The sequence below is a fragment of the Lutra lutra genome, chromosome 8 (assembly GCF_902655055.1).
Source record: "Lutra lutra chromosome 8, mLutLut1.2, whole genome shotgun sequence".
Taxonomy (NCBI): domain Eukaryota; kingdom Metazoa; phylum Chordata; class Mammalia; order Carnivora; family Mustelidae; genus Lutra; species Lutra lutra.
The window spans coordinates 16,787,194-16,804,930 of record NC_062285.1 but is presented as its reverse complement, the minus strand read 5'-3'; the positions used below and the strand labels follow the sequence as shown (position 1 = coordinate 16,804,930).

The following is a 17,737-nucleotide window of genomic DNA, read 5'->3' as shown; positions in this document are numbered from 1 at the left end:
CTAACAAAGAGTGTGGAGCAGCTGGAACACTTCCATGTCTCTGAAGGGAGTCAAAATTGGTGTAACTTAGAAAAACAGTAGAAACCTTAGAAAACAGCATCCACTAACACCAAAAATGCTCTTACTCTGTGGTTTAGCAATTCTACTTAGGCATATGCCCCAAGAAATGCATACATATGTGCATTAAAAGATACGTGGGGTGGCTGGGTGGCTCAGTTAGGTGAGCATCTAACTCTTGGTTTCAGGTTGGGTTTGATCTTGGGGTCATGAGATCGAGCTCCATGTCGGGCTCTGAGCTCAGTGGGGAGTCTGCTTGAGATTCTCTCTCCCTCTCCCTCTGCCCCTCCTGCTGATGCCCTCTCTCTATGTACATACATACATAATAAGAGATATGTACAAGAGGGGCACCTGGCTGGCTCAGTTGTAGAGCACATAACTCTTGATCTTGGAGTTATAAGCTTGAGCCCCATATTGGGTGTAGAGATTATGTAAAAAAAAAAAAAACTTAAAAAAAAAGATATGTACAAGAACATTTATACAACAGAATGCTATACAGCAATGAGAAAGAACAAAGTATTGCCATGTACAAATACTGCTGTGTGCAACAATATGGATAAATCTTACAAATGTCATGTCCAACGATAAAAGTCAGACACAAAGAAGCAAGTGTTGTATGGCTTTATTTACATTAAAATCCAAACATAAGCAAAACAAACCCTCTGACAGAAGTCAGATCATGGTGACCTTTGGAGAGGTAGAGGTGCCATAATATCCTAATTCTTGATCTAAATAATGATTATTTGGGTATGTTCCTCTTTTTAAGAAAAATTTGAATTGTACATTTAAATCTGTGTACTTTTATGTGTGTAAATTACACTGCAAGTAGAAGTTTACTTTTTAAAAGCCCTGCCAATAAGCCATTCTTGTCAAGGTATAAATTTGAATTTGATTCTAATCACGGTTTTAGAGCTAAATTCTAATTTATGAGAAATATAGAAAACAGAGGAATAAGTGGCACATTCCCTTGAGGAAGCAAACTAACAGATACAGAATGTGTGACATTTTGAAAGAAAACTCCCTTAATTATTGTAAAAGTCAATGTCAAGGAAAAGAAAGAAAAAAGAGAAAGGGTAGGGGAAAAAAGAAATGTATTACAACTGAAATGATACTTTTTACTACTAAGTGACACATGTTATAAAAAAATGGAAGCATGAACATTATAAAAGTACAAAAACTTTAAAGTGTTTCTTTTTCTCCCTCATTCTCCAGACATTCTGTATGGTCTCCAATATTGTATTGTTCAGTCACATTTTTTTCAATTAAAATGTATCTTGGAAATGCCTTCATAGTAATACATATGAATTTACCTTAGTTTGAATGGGTATTTTCTATCATTTATGTCATTAAGTAGTATGATTTCATTATTTTCTATTAAAAACTAGTTAACAAGGCTAGTCATTGTATATGTATTTTTATTCCCTTAAATTGGGACTACTAGGTCAAAATAAATGTACATTTAAATTTTTTTTAGAATTTGCTAAATTTTCTTCCAGGTGGGTGGTACCAATTTATGCTTCCACAATATATGTGTTTACTCATTAACCCACACCTTGCCAAAAGTAGGTAATATCAATCTTTAAATTCCTGCCAATTGGATAGATGAAAATAGTATTTTTTGCTTCATTTGCATTTGTTTGATTTTTAATAAGGTTAAACATTTTTTGTAAGTCTGTTGGCCATTTGGATATTCTTATTTATTTAGAGAGAGAGAGCATGAGGGAGAGGGAGGAGGAAAGAATCTCACGCAGATTCCCCGCTGAGCACAGAGCCTGATGCAGGGCTCAAACTCTTACCACTCTGAGATCATGACCCAAGCTGAGATCACCAGTCAGATGCTTAATTGACTGAGCCACCTAGGTGCTCCTATTCAGCATTATCTTAATGATCGGTAGGAGCTCTCAATACATCAGGAATATTAATACATTATTTGCACAGATTTTCGAGTTCTTCATTTTTCTTCAAACTATTTTTACTTTCTTTTGTTGTACAAAAGTTCTTCATTTTATATCTATTTTTATTTTCCTTAATGGCTGTGGAAAGATTCATGCTCAGAAAGCCCTTCCCCATTAATTTGTTCCTGTGTTTATTGTCTCAACACAGGCTTATCCGGCCCCTGCTACGTGCCTCTAGGTATGAAGCCAAGATGGCGGCTCTCCCAAAGCAGAGTCTAGTGGGGTGAACCAGAACTCTCAAAGGTAAATAAACATGAACAGGACAATCTTAGACAACTGCTCTGAAGGCCACAGAATGGGGTGATGGAATAGGGACAGACTGGCCTGCAAGGTCTGTCCTTGAGTGGTGGTGATCACAGGAAGCCTGAGGAGGCGCACTTGAGCTGCAATATGAAGATGGAGACCAGAGGGTTCCAGGGATTAGCCCCAAGGCTGGAATGTATTTGGTAAGTTTGAGGGTCTGAAAGCTGCAGCAGAATGACCCTGGGGAGCCAAGGGGGCCTGGGTCACCAAAGGGCAGGAAGGCATAGACCAAGCAAGAGAGCTCAGACTCCATCTTGAACTCTAAGAAAGAGGACTAAAGGACATTTTTCAAACATGTCTACTTTTTATGATGAAACATACACCAAAGTAGAGAAAATTATAATAGTCCATTACACAGTTATCAACCCATTCTGTGCTTGTGTATTTTTATGGGAATCCTAGACATCTTGTCTTTGACCCCTACAAACTTACTTCCCAGTTCATCTCTAATAACTAAGGGTTTCTTTATTTTCTCATGTAATCATATTGCCACCAACACACTAACAAAAACAACAGTTTCTTAATATCATTTAATATCTAGTCCATAGTAAAATTTTTCTAATTATCTTGAAACTTTTTTTTCCTAACAGTTCGTTTGTTCAAAGCAGGATCCTAACTAGCCCCACATAATGCATTTAGTGAGATGTCTCTTGAAATTCTTTTAATCTAGGGCGGGACATCATTCCTTTTGTCCCTCCCCTCCACTAGCCAACATTCTACCTTCAACTACAGATAGTAGCTCATCTTCTTTCCTTCCCTCTTTCTCATTCTTTCTTCTATTTTTCTCCAATAAATATTTATTAAAATCCAAGCACTGCACTGGGCACTGAGGAGACTCTCCATGGTTCCTGTCTTCCTAGAGGGAAATCTGTGTCTCCATTTCCCCAACGCGTTTTAATGCCCTTACAGGAGTATCCACCTAGAAGGGTACAGAGGCACCTCTCTTTCTTCTGCTCAGAAAATTCAAGCATTTCCCATTTTCTGTGGAACAACTGTAGAGACACAGATGGGAACTGGACTCCCAGCTCTACCACCGACCAGCTCTGTGGCCTTGGGCAAGTTGCTTAATGTCACCTTGGCTCAGTCTCCTAAGTTAGCCAATGAGGATACTACTGCCCACCTCAAATGTTTACTTCATGGGGCTGAACCAGGCAAAAGATACTTGGACTTCATCTCTGGGTACCACATTTTGGATGAGCCGGAGAGCACAGGCACTTCTATAGTGGCATAATTTACACCTTATAATTAGCAAGAGCGCCAAGTAAGAATACACGGCTGTAACGTGGCTCTTGTTCTTACCACCACTCTCTGTGCCACATTAGAAATTGAGGAATTGTGGTGGGGTCCTGGTTCTTGCTACTTGCTCATGTGAAGACCAAATAAAACAATATATCTAAACTCCCTGCACAAAGAAAGCAGTCAATAAAGCATAGCTCTTTCACTGTTATTAATAAAAGCATAAAGATAAAATAAAATAAAATGTACCTGTGCAAACTTTCATGAATTCTCCTAAGTTATTCAGTTTCACAGAATATTGCTGGGAAATCTATGGCTAATGCAACCCAGGAACTGAATTTTTAATTTAATCTCAACTTCAATTTTAATAGCGACCTATGGGTACTGGCTACCATGTAGGGCAGAGCAACAGTCAGCAATCTGACCAGGTCCTATTTGTCTTTTCACATGCTACTATAAGTGGGAAGCCAATTTGCCTAAAGTTTTGCCTATCCAACATCACTCCTTTAGGTACCCAAACTTCTCTTTTCCATATAGTTAAAACTTTCCTTGATAGTACTTCCTGGGATGGGCATGTCACTCTGGCTTGGCTTGCAGTGGAGGGTGGGGGACAATAACTAGGCCAGATTGGTCAGGGTCAGTCTTGAGACTCTTGTAGGAACTATTCAGAAAGAGATGCTCTGCCTAAGGTTGTTCTCATGTGAAGAGAACCTGCCTGGAAATCAAACCATCAGAGAAAGTAGAAGCAGGATATGGACAAGATAAGATTATTTGATAAGACTATTTGAGCACCTAGATCCAGCTTCTCCTGAAGTCATTACTATCACTATACGTTACAGTTTACATGAACCAATACATTCTTTTAACTAATGTCCGTGTGAATTAGGTTTATCATTTGCCACTGAAAACATCCTGACTAACAGACACTGTGCTGTCTACCTAGAATCCCTTTGTACTTCTTTCTTGTCTACCAACTGAGAATTTACTTTAAAGCGTAGCACAAATATCACCTTCTCTGTGAAGCCTTCCCAAAGCATGAAAGCAGACCTAACTGCTCCCTTTGTGGTGTTTCCATATCTCCTTTTATATGTTTATCTCTGCAATAAACAAAGTACATCATGGCCAAGTTTGTGATTCACCCCTATTCATCTCTCATTCATCTTTGTAATGTCAGTATTCACCATATCTCAAGCACGCAGTACTCACTCAACATGTGTTCAGTTAAACTGAAGATGAATTTCTTCTACTTTAAGATATTACAGCCTAATATTTCATGTAGTTTGTTGCTGCCTTTATCTATTAAGGTAAGTATGTTTACTATGTTGAAACATAGGAAATTGCTGATATTTTGCATTTTGGGAGACAAAAGTGGCAATTTCCTATGGTTCAACGTAACAGATACAGGCGGTTATCATAGCTCTCTTAAGGGCACTTTCCCATACCTGCAGTCAGTGGTCAGAAAGCTACTGGTCTAAGTACTAAGATAATTAAGGGAGCACAACAAATGACCAGCGCCAAGGAGCGTCACAACCATGTGAAATGTTCGTTGAGTTGGCAGACACTCAGACGGTACTTACCTTGTTGCAGGCATCACTGTAAGTGCTTCACAGGGATCGGTTCATTCCATCCTCATTCCACCCTCATAACAAGCCCGTGAGGGGGGCACTATAATGATCCTCATTTGACAGATGACAAAACTGAGGCAGAGAGGTTCAATCTTTCGCCTAAGGTCACATAACGATAAAGTGACCGAGCCAGGACTCTAACCCAAGTAGTCAGACTCCAGCCAGGGTCATGGTTCTAAAGCACGCATGACGGTAACTGTCGAACCCGGGTGCCATGGGGTCCTGGCAGAACTACTAGAGCGGTCGTCTGTCCAACAATGGCAATGTGGAAGTTGCTTATTGATGTGAGTGCAAGGGAGCCGTGCCAGCTGTCTATTTACTGCTGCATGATACGTCTCCCAACCGTAGCGCCATAAAACCACAACGGTTTATCATGCTCTCGAGCTCCGTGGGGCGAGGAATTAAGACCAGCCCAAGGGGATGTCTTGTCTCTCCTCTGTAATGCCTGGGACCTCAGATGGAAAAAGAAAATGGCTGGGGGCTGGATGCCTTGAAAGCTGAGCTCAGCTGAGCCTCTGGACCCAGTACCCACAGGTAGATACTCCAAACAGCTTGAGCTTCTCACAACACAGCAGCTGGATTCAGAGAGGGTGAATCCAGACAGCAAAGGTTCCAAGAGGATGAGAATGAAGCTGCAAAGCTTCTTTAGACCTAGTCTCTGAACGGGTGCAATGGCCCCTTCTATACCCAGGAGCAAGGCACCAAGGCCAGCCCCGATTCAAGGAGGGGGAATTAGGCTCCGCCTCTGTGTGGGAGAGGAGCAAGGTAACGTGGCAGGGGAGAAAGACAGGGTCACCGCCCTTGTGGGAACACATCTGGCACGGAGTCACAGAGATTGTTGTCACAGCAGTAGGTTCTGGAATATTTTCAGCTGGAAATTTCTGAACGGGTGGCTTAAACGTGAAGAAGGGTATTATCTCATGAAATGAAAGGGCCAGAGGCAGGACCGGGCCAGAGTTATTGAGTTGCTCAGTGATGTTCCTCAAGGCGCTTTCCATCTTTCTGCTCTGCTGCCTTTAGCACATCCGAAGTGCCTCAGTCCTTGGCTGCAGATTGGCTGCCGCAATTCCAAGCATCAGGAGACAACAATGTCAAAGAAAGAAAGAAGGCGGATATTTCTTCCTGAAAGGCTTGTTAAATGACAAAGAATAACCTCCTCCCCAAACCTCAGAGCCAACTTAGTTTTAGGTCACACTGGTCAGACACCTGACTTTGTCTATGTTTGCGCCATATCTGGAAAGGAAGCAGGGAGGGGCGGCTGGGTGGCTCAGTCGGTTCAGTGTCTGCCTTCAGCTCAGGTCCTCATCTGAGGGTCCCGGGATATAGCCCCACATAGAGCTCCCTGCTTCTCCCTCTCCCACTCCCACAATTGCTAATTATGCATCAGGCCCAGCGCAAAGAGGCAGGCAGAGCTGTGAATCAGACAGACAACATCCCTGCCCTCATAATGCTTATAGCCTGGCATGGAACAGAACATGTAACCGGCAATTACATAACTAAATACAAATGGGATAAATGCTCTGAAAAGAAGTATGCAACCAATGAACACTTTGCCATAATAAAAAGTATTTCTGCCCAGAGGTTTAACAAAATGAAAGGCAAGACTACAGTTAGCAAAGGAAGCACTTGGTTCTACAAACCCTAAAAGGAAATCATTGAAAACTATGCATGTTCCCATTGTTTAGGAAAGTGAAGTGCCATGTCTGGCAGATAGATGTGTCCTCATCAGTAGAAAAGATACTCCACCAAGGGTAAAAGACCATTCATGGGGAGTTAAAACAATCGCAATGAACTCGCTGGGACTATCTGACCTTCTATCCAACCGCATGCTCACCAAACAGACTTTGGTTTACTTCCTCACTTACCCAGACACCAGACTGGAATTTTCCAGTCTCCGCAAATTGATACCTGTCACAATAAAGTGTTATTTTGGTCAATTTAATGTGAGTGTGAATAGTTTTAGGCCTGATCCCTTTTCAGTGACCTGAAAACTGGGCAGACAGATCTTCAAAACCAAAAACACAGACTGGGAACCCCCAGTGAGCCCCACTCTGTATTCACAGGGTGGGAAGCTGGCCTTACCCATGACAGCACCAAAAACCCACCTTGTACATTCCTTTGATAACAGCTATGGCATCAGCCAACTGCTGATTGTAGCATTTTCTTATGGCGTCCTCATTCTGCAAACCAAAAATAAGTACTGTGAGCACCATACTGTATTTCCAGATATGATTCTCGCACCCTACTGAGGGACCCCATGTAAAACCAAGATTCAGATCATCACAAATCTTGTGAAAAATCCAATTTGTAATCATTTCTCCTGCACTACAGCTATTACACCGCATTCAATCTTTTTTTTAAAAGATTTGTTGGGGTGCCTGGGTGGCTCAGTGGGTTAAGCCTCTGCTTTTGGCTCAGGTCATGATCTAAGGGTCCTGGGATCAAGCCCCGCATTGGGCTCTCTGCTCAGTGGGAAGCCTGCTTCCCCCTCTCTCTCCGCCTGCCTCTCTGCCTATTTGTGATCTCTCTCTCTCTCTCTGTCTAATAAATAAATAAAACCTTAAAAAAAGATTTGTTAATTTATTTTTGAGAGAAAGAGCACACTGAGAGAGTGCACATGTGTGAGCAGGGGGAGGGGAAGAAGGAGAAGGAGAGAGAGACTCTCAAGCAGACTCTACACTAACCACAGAGCCCAATGCAGGACTCGATCTTGTGACCCTGAGATCATGACCTGAGCTAAAATCAAGAGCCAGCCACCCAACCGACTGAGCCAGCCAGGTGCCCCATGCTGCGTTCGATTTTTACTTATACTTAACTATAGGCAATAGAGAGCTCAAATGGATAAAATAAATACAGATAATTTGAGCATTTTATTTCACTTTATATATTTAAGCCTTTCTACTATCTTCCTAGAACTGCTTTTAAAAATAGTAAAACCTATTTGTAATTCATATCCTCTCTTGGTCCTTGTACCTTTCGAATGGGATATGCTCATAAAAAGAAATCTAGGGGTGCCTGGGTGGCTCAGTGGGTTAAGCCTCTGCCTTCTGCTCAGGTCATGATCTCAAGGTCCTGGGATAGAGCCCAGCATGGAGTTCTCTGCTTGGCAGGGAGTCTGCTTCCTCCTCTCTCTCTGCCTGCCTCTCTGCCTACCTGTGATCTCTCTCTCTGTCAGAAAAATAAATAAAATCTTAAGGAAAAAAAAAATCTAGAGCCCCCTAGCCATAAACCAGAGTCATTTTCTGATTAATCCTATCAGTTGACCATTGTTTTGGATAAGAATGAAAGACAGTACATCAAAAAAACCCCACAAATCTTGATTCTGATTTCAGTTCTGATTCCAGCATGGACTGCAAACAACGATTAGGTTTTAGAGTCAGACAGAATTGGATTTCAATATCATTGTGCCACTTTCAATCTGCCTGACCTGAAGCAGGTTACTTAACCTTGGCATGTCAGTTTCCTTATCTGTAGATCAGGGATAACTGGGTTTCATTTAAGCATTGTTGAGGGACTTATGGAGGAAACACATTTAAAAGGCTTAGTGTGGTTCCCAGAATGGGAGGGTCCATAGAAGAGGAGGGGATTCTTTTGTTTTATAACTGAGGAAGAGCAGTAGTTGTTCTTAATGCCAGACAAATATGCTAACCTGACCAAAGACTTGAGGAAATTTCTTGAAGCAGCACAGTTTTCAAGCCTTGGGCTCCTACAGAGATAATAAGCACAAATAATATCCTATAAAATTGTGCTTAAGAGCCAGATCTTAAGCATCAAACTGTCTGGCCAGGAAAATAAACTCTGTTGTTTAACTGGTGGCCTTAAGCAAGTTAATTAAACTTCCTGGGCCTCAATTTCCTCATCTATGAGAGAGGGATAATAATTGCACCTACTTCATGGGGTTAGTGTGAGGATTAGATGAAATTATATACAGAGTACTTACAAAGCTCCTGACACAAAGTAAAGCTACTATATGGATTAGCTCTTATATGAGACACAACATATGCAAACTAAATTGCCCTCATGAGTTGCTAAATTCAAAACTGTAGTACATACCGATCTAAGCACAAGATCAATCCACATATAGAACAAAGGAAATGAAAAAACATGTACCTCTTGATAATGTTTTTCAATTGTTAGGATCCTGTCATGTAGAGCAGTGAAGAGATTAAAAGACTCTTCTTTAAGACGGTCCTCAAATTTCAACTGAAGCAATTCTTTGAGGAACCCAAAATCCACTTGAAGGGATCTAATAATCTGAAATTGGAAAAACGTACATTATTGAAGAGAGTAAGGGCACTCTGTGTGAAGGTTCTAGTACATTGCCTGGTTCTGGGTTTAGAGAAGCAAATTTGCCACCCTAAGACATGTCTCTTTGGCATATTGATTATTTTAGACTGATTATTTTTAAGAAACTGCAAACACAGGTGAAGCTCCAAAACTGAGTAGAAGTTACCCACTCATAAGAGACATTTACATTTAGAAGGGAAATCTCCACTTGTAAAGGTGCCTCCCTACCTATACCAGCAAGAAGGGGATGACTTAAAATCTCTAGAAACTCCTATGCTGATTTAAGTCTACATAACCATATGCATAAACAGTAAACCTTGCTTTTTGTGCTTTTCCTCAGAACCTCCCAAAACTGCTCCCCTCCTCCCCCAACATCTTCTTTTGTCTTTAGTTGAAAGTAGTAATTAAGGCCATTTCAGAGATTTACACAGTTTTCCTCGGTCTCTCACATGTATTCAGGAGGTATACATGTTACTAAGTTTTTTTCTCCTGTTAATCTGTCTCTTGTCAATTTGATTCTTAGACCAGCTAGAAGAATGTTCAAAGGTAAAGAAAAATTTTTTTCCTCCCCAACATGGGCCTATGACCTGAGTGTAGTCAGGAGCCTGCCCTGCCATTTAAGAACATCTCTGGAATATGATGTACATTGGAGAACCCCAGTTAATCTGCTAAATTAACATATGCTAATGGAGTAAGGGAAAGAAGGTTCCTGGTGGTTTCTTCCCATGCAGAATAAAATATCTGGGCTAACAACAACACTTTATCATACCTCAAAAGGTATAGTCTAAGATGTGGATATTATATCAGAATAGATAGGCAAAAATCAACATTTGTTGTGAATTTACTAGCCAAGCACTTTAATATATAACCAGCATGTTGACTAAGAATCATTTCTGATCACCAAAACATACAATGTATTTTTGTCTTCCACCATCTATTTAAAATGTATTCACTAGGCAATCTTCCCCTGGCCTGAATGGACTTTAGTCAATTCCATGACTTTTCTGCTCATTCTTGGGAATATAAATCCTACTGTCACTCCAAACACAGCCTCAAGGTAGAATTTAGAATATTATTACCATGAGTTAAGCACATTCAAAATAAGACTGGGTGATCACTGCTACTCCTTCCTCAGGCCCTATGAATATAGAACTCTTTTTTTTTCCCTTCTTCCTACTGTTGGGGTCCTCTGTCCTTTTAGATCATTCTATTGGATAGTGCCCAGAATGACCCCATGACGAGGCACTTACTCTCTCTCTTCCTCTTTCATAGGCCACATGTTGTTACTGGGAAACAATCATACATTCCTCACCCCAACAACCCTGGAAATATAGAATGATCCCAACTTAGCCACTTCATCTTCTTAGCTTCTTTAAGTACAGGTCAGCACCAGGCCTCTATGTTTTCCAAAAGCAGCAAACATACTTCAGGTTCCATAAAGCCTGCCTTACTAACTTTGAGTTGAGGAGGATTGCTTCTGGTAACTCTTATATAAAGAGCAGAGCAATAATGCTTTCTTGATCACCTCAGTAATTTTTCCTCTTCATCTTCTGACTCCTTTATTTTGATTATCCTTGATCTATTTCAAAAGCCAAGAGTCAAAAAAAAAAAAAAAAAAAGCCAAGAGTCATTGATCTAACGCAACATTCCTTTTGCAAATCCTGCAAATGGAACCTAACTCAAACTCACTTTGGAATTTGAGACCTGGTGTACTGGCATCCTGGAAAGAATCTCATTTTAGTATCCTGAAACTACAGCAAACATTTTATTTTGAAGATGAGGGTAATAAGACTTCCAGTGGTTAAGTGATTATCTAATCTAATAACATAGAACTAGAAATGGAAGGCCCAGGTTTGAATAGTTATGACTAATTTTTTTTTTTTTTGACAGACAGATCACAAGTAGGCAGAGAGGCAGGCAGAGAGAGACAGGAGGAGGAGGCAGGCTCCCTGCTGAGCAGAGAGCCCGATGCGGGACTCGATCCCAGGACCCCGAGATCCTGGCCCAAGCCGAAGGCTGAGGCTTTAACCACTGAGCCACCCAGGTGCCCCATGACTATTTTTTTATACCATGTAGTCAACTCATGAAGGGTACTATGTTTAGAAATTATTTTTTAAAATATTTGAAAACAAGTGAAATCTTAAGGAATTCCTTGATTTCCAGGAACAAGCAGAGATGACTTTGCCTTTAGAAGGCCCAGTCGTGTGTGGACTGCATGTTCTGAGGAACGGAGGCAGAGAAATCCTGTGTGGTCAAACAAACTTCACTGGAAGTGAGACTCCCACAGATCACTATAAACTCTAGATAAAATATGAGCAAAACACAATCATTATTCTGGAGAATAAACAGAAGCAGGAGATCCTGGAGGGGATTCAAAAGCCAGAGGAAGGGACCGATGCAGGGTGAGATGCCTGCTTGGGCAGCTGAGTTGAATGACCTCACAAGGCAGCCAAACCTCAACTAGAAATCATTGGCCTTTATGGTCTGAGTAGTAAAAAGACAGAGCAATCACACATACTGAATGTAATTGTGTGGGGTTCCTAAAAAGAAAAGAACCAAAGAGAAGGAGTGAAAAGTCTGTATATAAACTCAGAACAAACCTCAACGTAACCTCTAAAACACACATACATGGAAGAGACTGCAAGTAGCCCAATAAGATTTGGGCTGTCAACCAAGAAACATTTATAGTTGGAATCCAAACAAGTTTATTATGTGCTAAAACAAAGATATCAACAGTCTTCGGGGGAATATATATATAAATATCAGAAGTCAGGACATAACGTTCACAGTACCCAAGGTTTAATTCAAAATATCTGATTAAAAAAAAAAAAAAAAAACAACAGGAAAATGTGATTCAGTCCCCTCAAAAAAGATCATTGAGACCAAAACCAATATTACCCAAATGTTGGAATTATTAGGCAATGATTTTAAAGCAGCTATATTAACTATGCAGAATGAAGTCAAGAACATTTAAACTTATAACAAATGGGAAAAAAATAGGCAGTATCAGCAGAGAAATAGAAACTACAATAAAGAAAACAAGCAGAAATTCAAGAGTTGAAAACTAAAATGTCTGAAGTTAAAAATTCACTGGAGCAGTTTAATAGAAGAATAAAGGTGACAGGGGCACCTGAGTGGCTCAGGTGGTTAAGTGTTTGCCTTCAGCTCAGGTCATTGTCTCCAGGTCCTGGGATCGAGTCCTATGTCAGGCTCCCCACTCAGAGGGGAGTCTGCTTCTACCTCTGCTTCTCCCCACTGCTTGTGCTCTCTCCCTCTGTCTCTCTCAAACAAATAAATAAAATCTTAAAAAAAAAAAAAGAAGAACGATGGCAAAGGGGAAGAGTGTGTGAACTTGAAGATAAATCAGTAGAACAAAAGAGAGAAAATAATTTCTAAAAATTTTAAAAGTGAACAGAAATTGGGGATATGTAAGTCCATAATCAGAGGTATTAACATGCAAGTAACTAGAGTTGCAGAAGGAGATGATACAAAAAGTAGGGTAGGAAAAAAATGCTTGAAGATATAATGCCAAAAAGCTCCCAAATATGATAAAAAAACAAAGATTCAAGATGCTAAACAAACCTCGTGCAAGATAAATACATATGAATCACACCTAGGTACATAATAATTCAACTGTTGAAAATCAAAGATAAAAAGAAAATCTTTTTTCTTCTTAAGTACGCCTACACAAAACATGGGGCTCAAACTCACGACCTTAAGACCAAGAGTGGCATGCTTTACTGACTGAGAAAACCAGACGCCCCCAAAAGAAAATCTTGAAAGCAGTCAGGAAAGAAAACAAGTACATACAGGGGAATAACTTTTGGAATGATTAAACTTTTCTTATTAGAAACCAAGGAAGTCAGAAGAGCAATACTATAGCAAAAAGGAAAAAAAATACTTATCAATCTAGAATCCCATATTAATGTCATATTTTAAATAAGGAAAACTATGAGAACTCATTGCCTAAATTGAGAATTGTTAAAGAATCAGACTAAAAAGAACTATTATAGACTGGAAACTTAGATTTTCAGAAAAACATGAGGAGCATTAGAAATAGTATATATCCAGGTAAAAGGCTGGTTTTTCTTCTTATTAGCGTAAGATGTATAAGAATGTTTAAAGCAAACATTATAAGCTGTGTGTATAATGTATGTAGATATAATACATACAATAACCATGGCGTAAGGGACAGGGGAGGGCGGTAAACAGATACAAACAATTTCAAGGGTGTTACATGTTATGTGAGGTTGTACAATACTAACACTAAGTAGACCATGCTCTTTGCTGAAAGAAGAATCAAGGGATCTTTAGGAAGAACGAAAATTAAACTCAAAAGTAATAAGAGATACTGGAAGTAATGGTGAGAAAGAAATTAGCAAATGTGAGCAAATCAAAACAAATATTAAGTATATAAAATAATGATATGAATAGATAACTGCAAAAAATATTAGGAAAAAAGGTAGAACTGACATACTTGAGAATAATAACATGTAAGATGAGGGGTGATTACAGATAAAAGTAGTAAGTTTTTTGCGTTGTTTGACAGAAATTAGAAATTCTGGCTACGTCCACACACTGTAAAACCAAGTGCACATGTTCAAACTGGAGGCAACCATTAAAAGAATAAAGATAACATGATTCAGCACATATTGCATGGAGCACTGGGTGTGGTGCATAAACAGTGACTCTTAGAACACTGAAAAAATAAAATTAAATTTTAAAAAATAGATAACATGATTCACTTAATTCCCAATAGAGGAGAGAATAGGAACTAAAGAAAGTTGATCAATCCAAAGAAAAGTAGGGAGGGAGAAAAAAAGAAGTATTAAAGAAGAGAAATTACAAAATAAGTTGGCAGAAAAATAAAAATAGATTAGTAATCACAACTAATATTAAGAGAATAAACTAGCTATTGGAAAAGATTATAAGATTGGGTGCTTTTTAAACCTACTATCTATAATCTGTAAAGGATATACCAAGGATGCAACACAGAATTGAGGTCAGTGTATGGACAGGAAAGATTTATCAGGCAAACACTATGCCAAAGAATGTTGGTATAAGGATATTAGTATCGAACAGAATGGCAAAATAAATACATTTACATACATATATATGGACATGTACACATATACACTTACATATATATACACTCTGAACTATTCGAATGAATGCAGATTATTTTTAATTTCCCATATCCAGGGCACAATGACAAAGACTGACCTCACACAAAGCCTCAGTGTAAGTTGCAGACACCAAATAATTTGTCTCACAAAGAGTTTTTACCGATAACAAAAGACTGACTTTAAAAATCAACAACATAGGGGCGCCTGGGTGGCTCAGTAGGTTAAGCCGCTGCCTTCGGCTCAGGTCATGATCCCAGGTCCTGGGTTCGAGCCCCGCATCGGGCTTTCTGCTCAGCAGGGAGCCTGCTTCCTCCTCTCTCTCTGCCTGCCTCTCTGCCTACTTGTGATTTCTCTCTGTCAAATAAATAAATAAAATCTTTAAAAAAAAATCAACAACATAACAATAACTAAAAAGCATACTTGGAAAATGTTAGGGCATTTCAATATAATACTAATCAATATTAAAAGCAATAACTAATAAAAATAATTAGTATTATGAATACTAACAAAATGCTACATTTCCAAATTTGTGGGGTGAAGGTAAAGAAGTATTTTGGGGGAAATACAAGACTGTAAATGCTTATAAAAGAAAAGAGGGGCCACAGAAATGATGCACTGTAGGCACTGGGAGCTGACAACCCACTATCCAAACCCATGATCCATTACACTGGTTCTTTCTTACTTTTTTTTTAAAGAATATTCTTTTTTTTTTTTTTTAAATTTATTTGACAGACAGAGACCACAAGTAGGCAGAGAGGCAGGCAGAGAGAGAGGAAGAAGTAGGCTCCCCGCTGAGTGGAGAGCCCGATGCAGGGTTTGATCCCAGGACCCTGAGATCATGACCTGAGCCAAAGGCAGAGGCTTTAACCCACTGAGCCACCCAGGCACCCTGGTTCTTCCTTACTGAGAGGACTGGGACTTTGTCTGGACAGAACTATGTCTAACTAAATTGCTCACTACTCTAGAACTCCTTACTGTTGAGGTGGTCAAGTGATATAGTTAGGACCAATGATCGATAAGCTGGGGTTTTCTATGTAAAGTTCTTGCTTTCCTACCATGGTCACCACTGCCCCCCTTACTTCTCTCATAGTCTCCTTCCTGTGTGAAATGCAGATGGAGGCTGGGAGCGGAGCAGCCATCTTGCTACTCTGAGGTCAGAAAAATGAAAGCAAAAGCCACCCACTAATAATGGAGATTTAGAAAGATAAAACAAGTCTGGCACATAGAGGACAACAGAGAGCTACTGCCCCAACTACAGATGCCTACTTCTAAGTGACTTCGTATTTGATTAGGCCAATATAGTTATATTTCTTAAAAATAGAATTGTATGACATTCTAATTGATACTGAGCTCCAACTCAAGGAATCAGAAAAAGGAAAACAAAGTGAAACCAAAATAGTAGAATAAATTAAAAAATAAAGATAGGAAATTTATGAACTAGAAATAAAGATATGAGTGAGGATTAATACATCTACATAGCATCAGTGTTCTAGGCACAGAAATAAGGAAAGGAAGTGAGGGAGGGAGGGAGCGAGGAAAGAAGGATGGGAGGAAGGGAGAAGAGAAGGAAGAAGTAAAGCAGCAGAAGGCAAGTGCACGTAAACCATTTCTTTTTTTTTTTTAAAGATTTTATTTATTTATTTGACAGAGATCACAAGTAGATGGAGAGGCAGGCAGAGAGAGAGAGAGAGAGAGAGAGAGAAGCAGGCTCCCCGCTGAGCAGAGAGCCCGACTCGGGACTCGATCCCAGGACCCCGAGATCATGACCTGAGCCGAAGGCAGCGGCTTAACCCACTGAGCCACCCAGGCGCCCCACGTAAACCATTTCTTAAAGAAGGTTCTCCAAAGCTGCCACATAATATTTCCATCTAATTCTACTGCCCAGAACTTAGCCATTTGGACATGACCAGCTGTAAGAAAATAAAGTTACAAAACTTTTCTGAAGGTATTATTAGAAAAGGCAACAAACTGGCAAGTATGTAAGAAAAGAGACGCTTCCAGAAGTTACTGGTGGGGGTGTAAATTGGTACAATCTCTGCGCAGAGCAATTTGGCAATATCCCTCAAAATGACTAATGCATACATCCTCTGACTCAGAAATTCCACTTCTAAGTTTATGCCACAGACTGGATGGCCTCTGAGTATGTACAGAATTCTTTATCACAGTAGAAGATTTGAAACAACCAAAATGCCCATTAATAGGGAGAGGGCTAAATAAATGAAGCACATTTTATTACAGGATATACTTGTGAAAATGACAAGGAAACTACCAATACGGACTGATATTCAAGTTATGCTGTTCAGTGAAGAAACAGAAACAAAGCACACAAGAGTATTTATAGTAGTATGCTATCCCATGTGACAGTTTTATTGATTAGGTGTTTTAATAACTCTTGATATCTGAGGTATATGAAATGTTCTATTTCTTTACAGTCAAAAAATATCCAAAGGAAATATGGTAGAAAGTCAAGATTTGACAAAGCTGTATGCTGGGCAACACAGTGATTCACTATATGACTCTCCACATTTTTCTACAATCCAAAAATATTTCATAATTTCTAAAGTACCATAAATAGAAAATGTTCACAGATATCAAAAAATTCCAGAGAGAGTAACAACATATTTCACTAAACCAGTTAATACATATAAGCATGATTAAATACAAGCAGTAGTTGATACAAATTATTTTTAAAAAACATGACTGCCATCCAATTCAGCTTGTGAATTTAAAAATTTTTAGTCATTTCAGTTCTGTGAAGGAAAGAGACATCAAGGCAAACAATACCCAAAATAATCTCAGAAGTTTGAAAATAAATTCAGATTTACCCGTATTAGCTTTTCTGTAGATGAGCTCAACTCTTTTAAGGGCAGAATTTCGCTGGAATCTGTCTGTGTAGCATGGTCTGTGCAGAAAAAGCCAACCTTCAAATCATCTGAAATAGTAAGTCTGGAAAAAAAATGGAGAGTAAAAAAAAAAAATGGAGAGTAAAAGTGCTTTATAGAATAGCCATTTCCTTTAAAATATGTGTTTATGTGTCTATTTAAAGATTCAAAGGGACTGGTAAAATGAGGAAAGCTCAGATTGGCTGCTTATGATCTGGGGTTTTCCCTTCCAATTCCCTGCCCTGGGGCATATTGCTCTGAAACTC

General features: G+C 39.4%; 1 protein-coding gene across 1 annotated transcript in view; it reads right to left on the bottom strand.

Moving 5' to 3' along the window:
• Window positions 1-17,737, bottom strand: part of C8H10orf67 (chromosome 8 C10orf67 homolog) — a 158,705-nt gene that overhangs the window by 126,435 nt on the left and 14,533 nt on the right. Inside the window, exons 2-4 of the mRNA XM_047743397.1 lie at window positions 17,415-17,535; window positions 9,287-9,430; window positions 7,282-7,356 (exon numbers count right to left, since the gene is read on the bottom strand). Coding sequence (XP_047599353.1) covers window positions 7,282-7,356; window positions 9,287-9,430; window positions 17,415-17,535 — 340 coding nt within the window. The remainder of the gene's footprint in view (window positions 1-7,281; window positions 7,357-9,286; window positions 9,431-17,414; window positions 17,536-17,737) is intronic.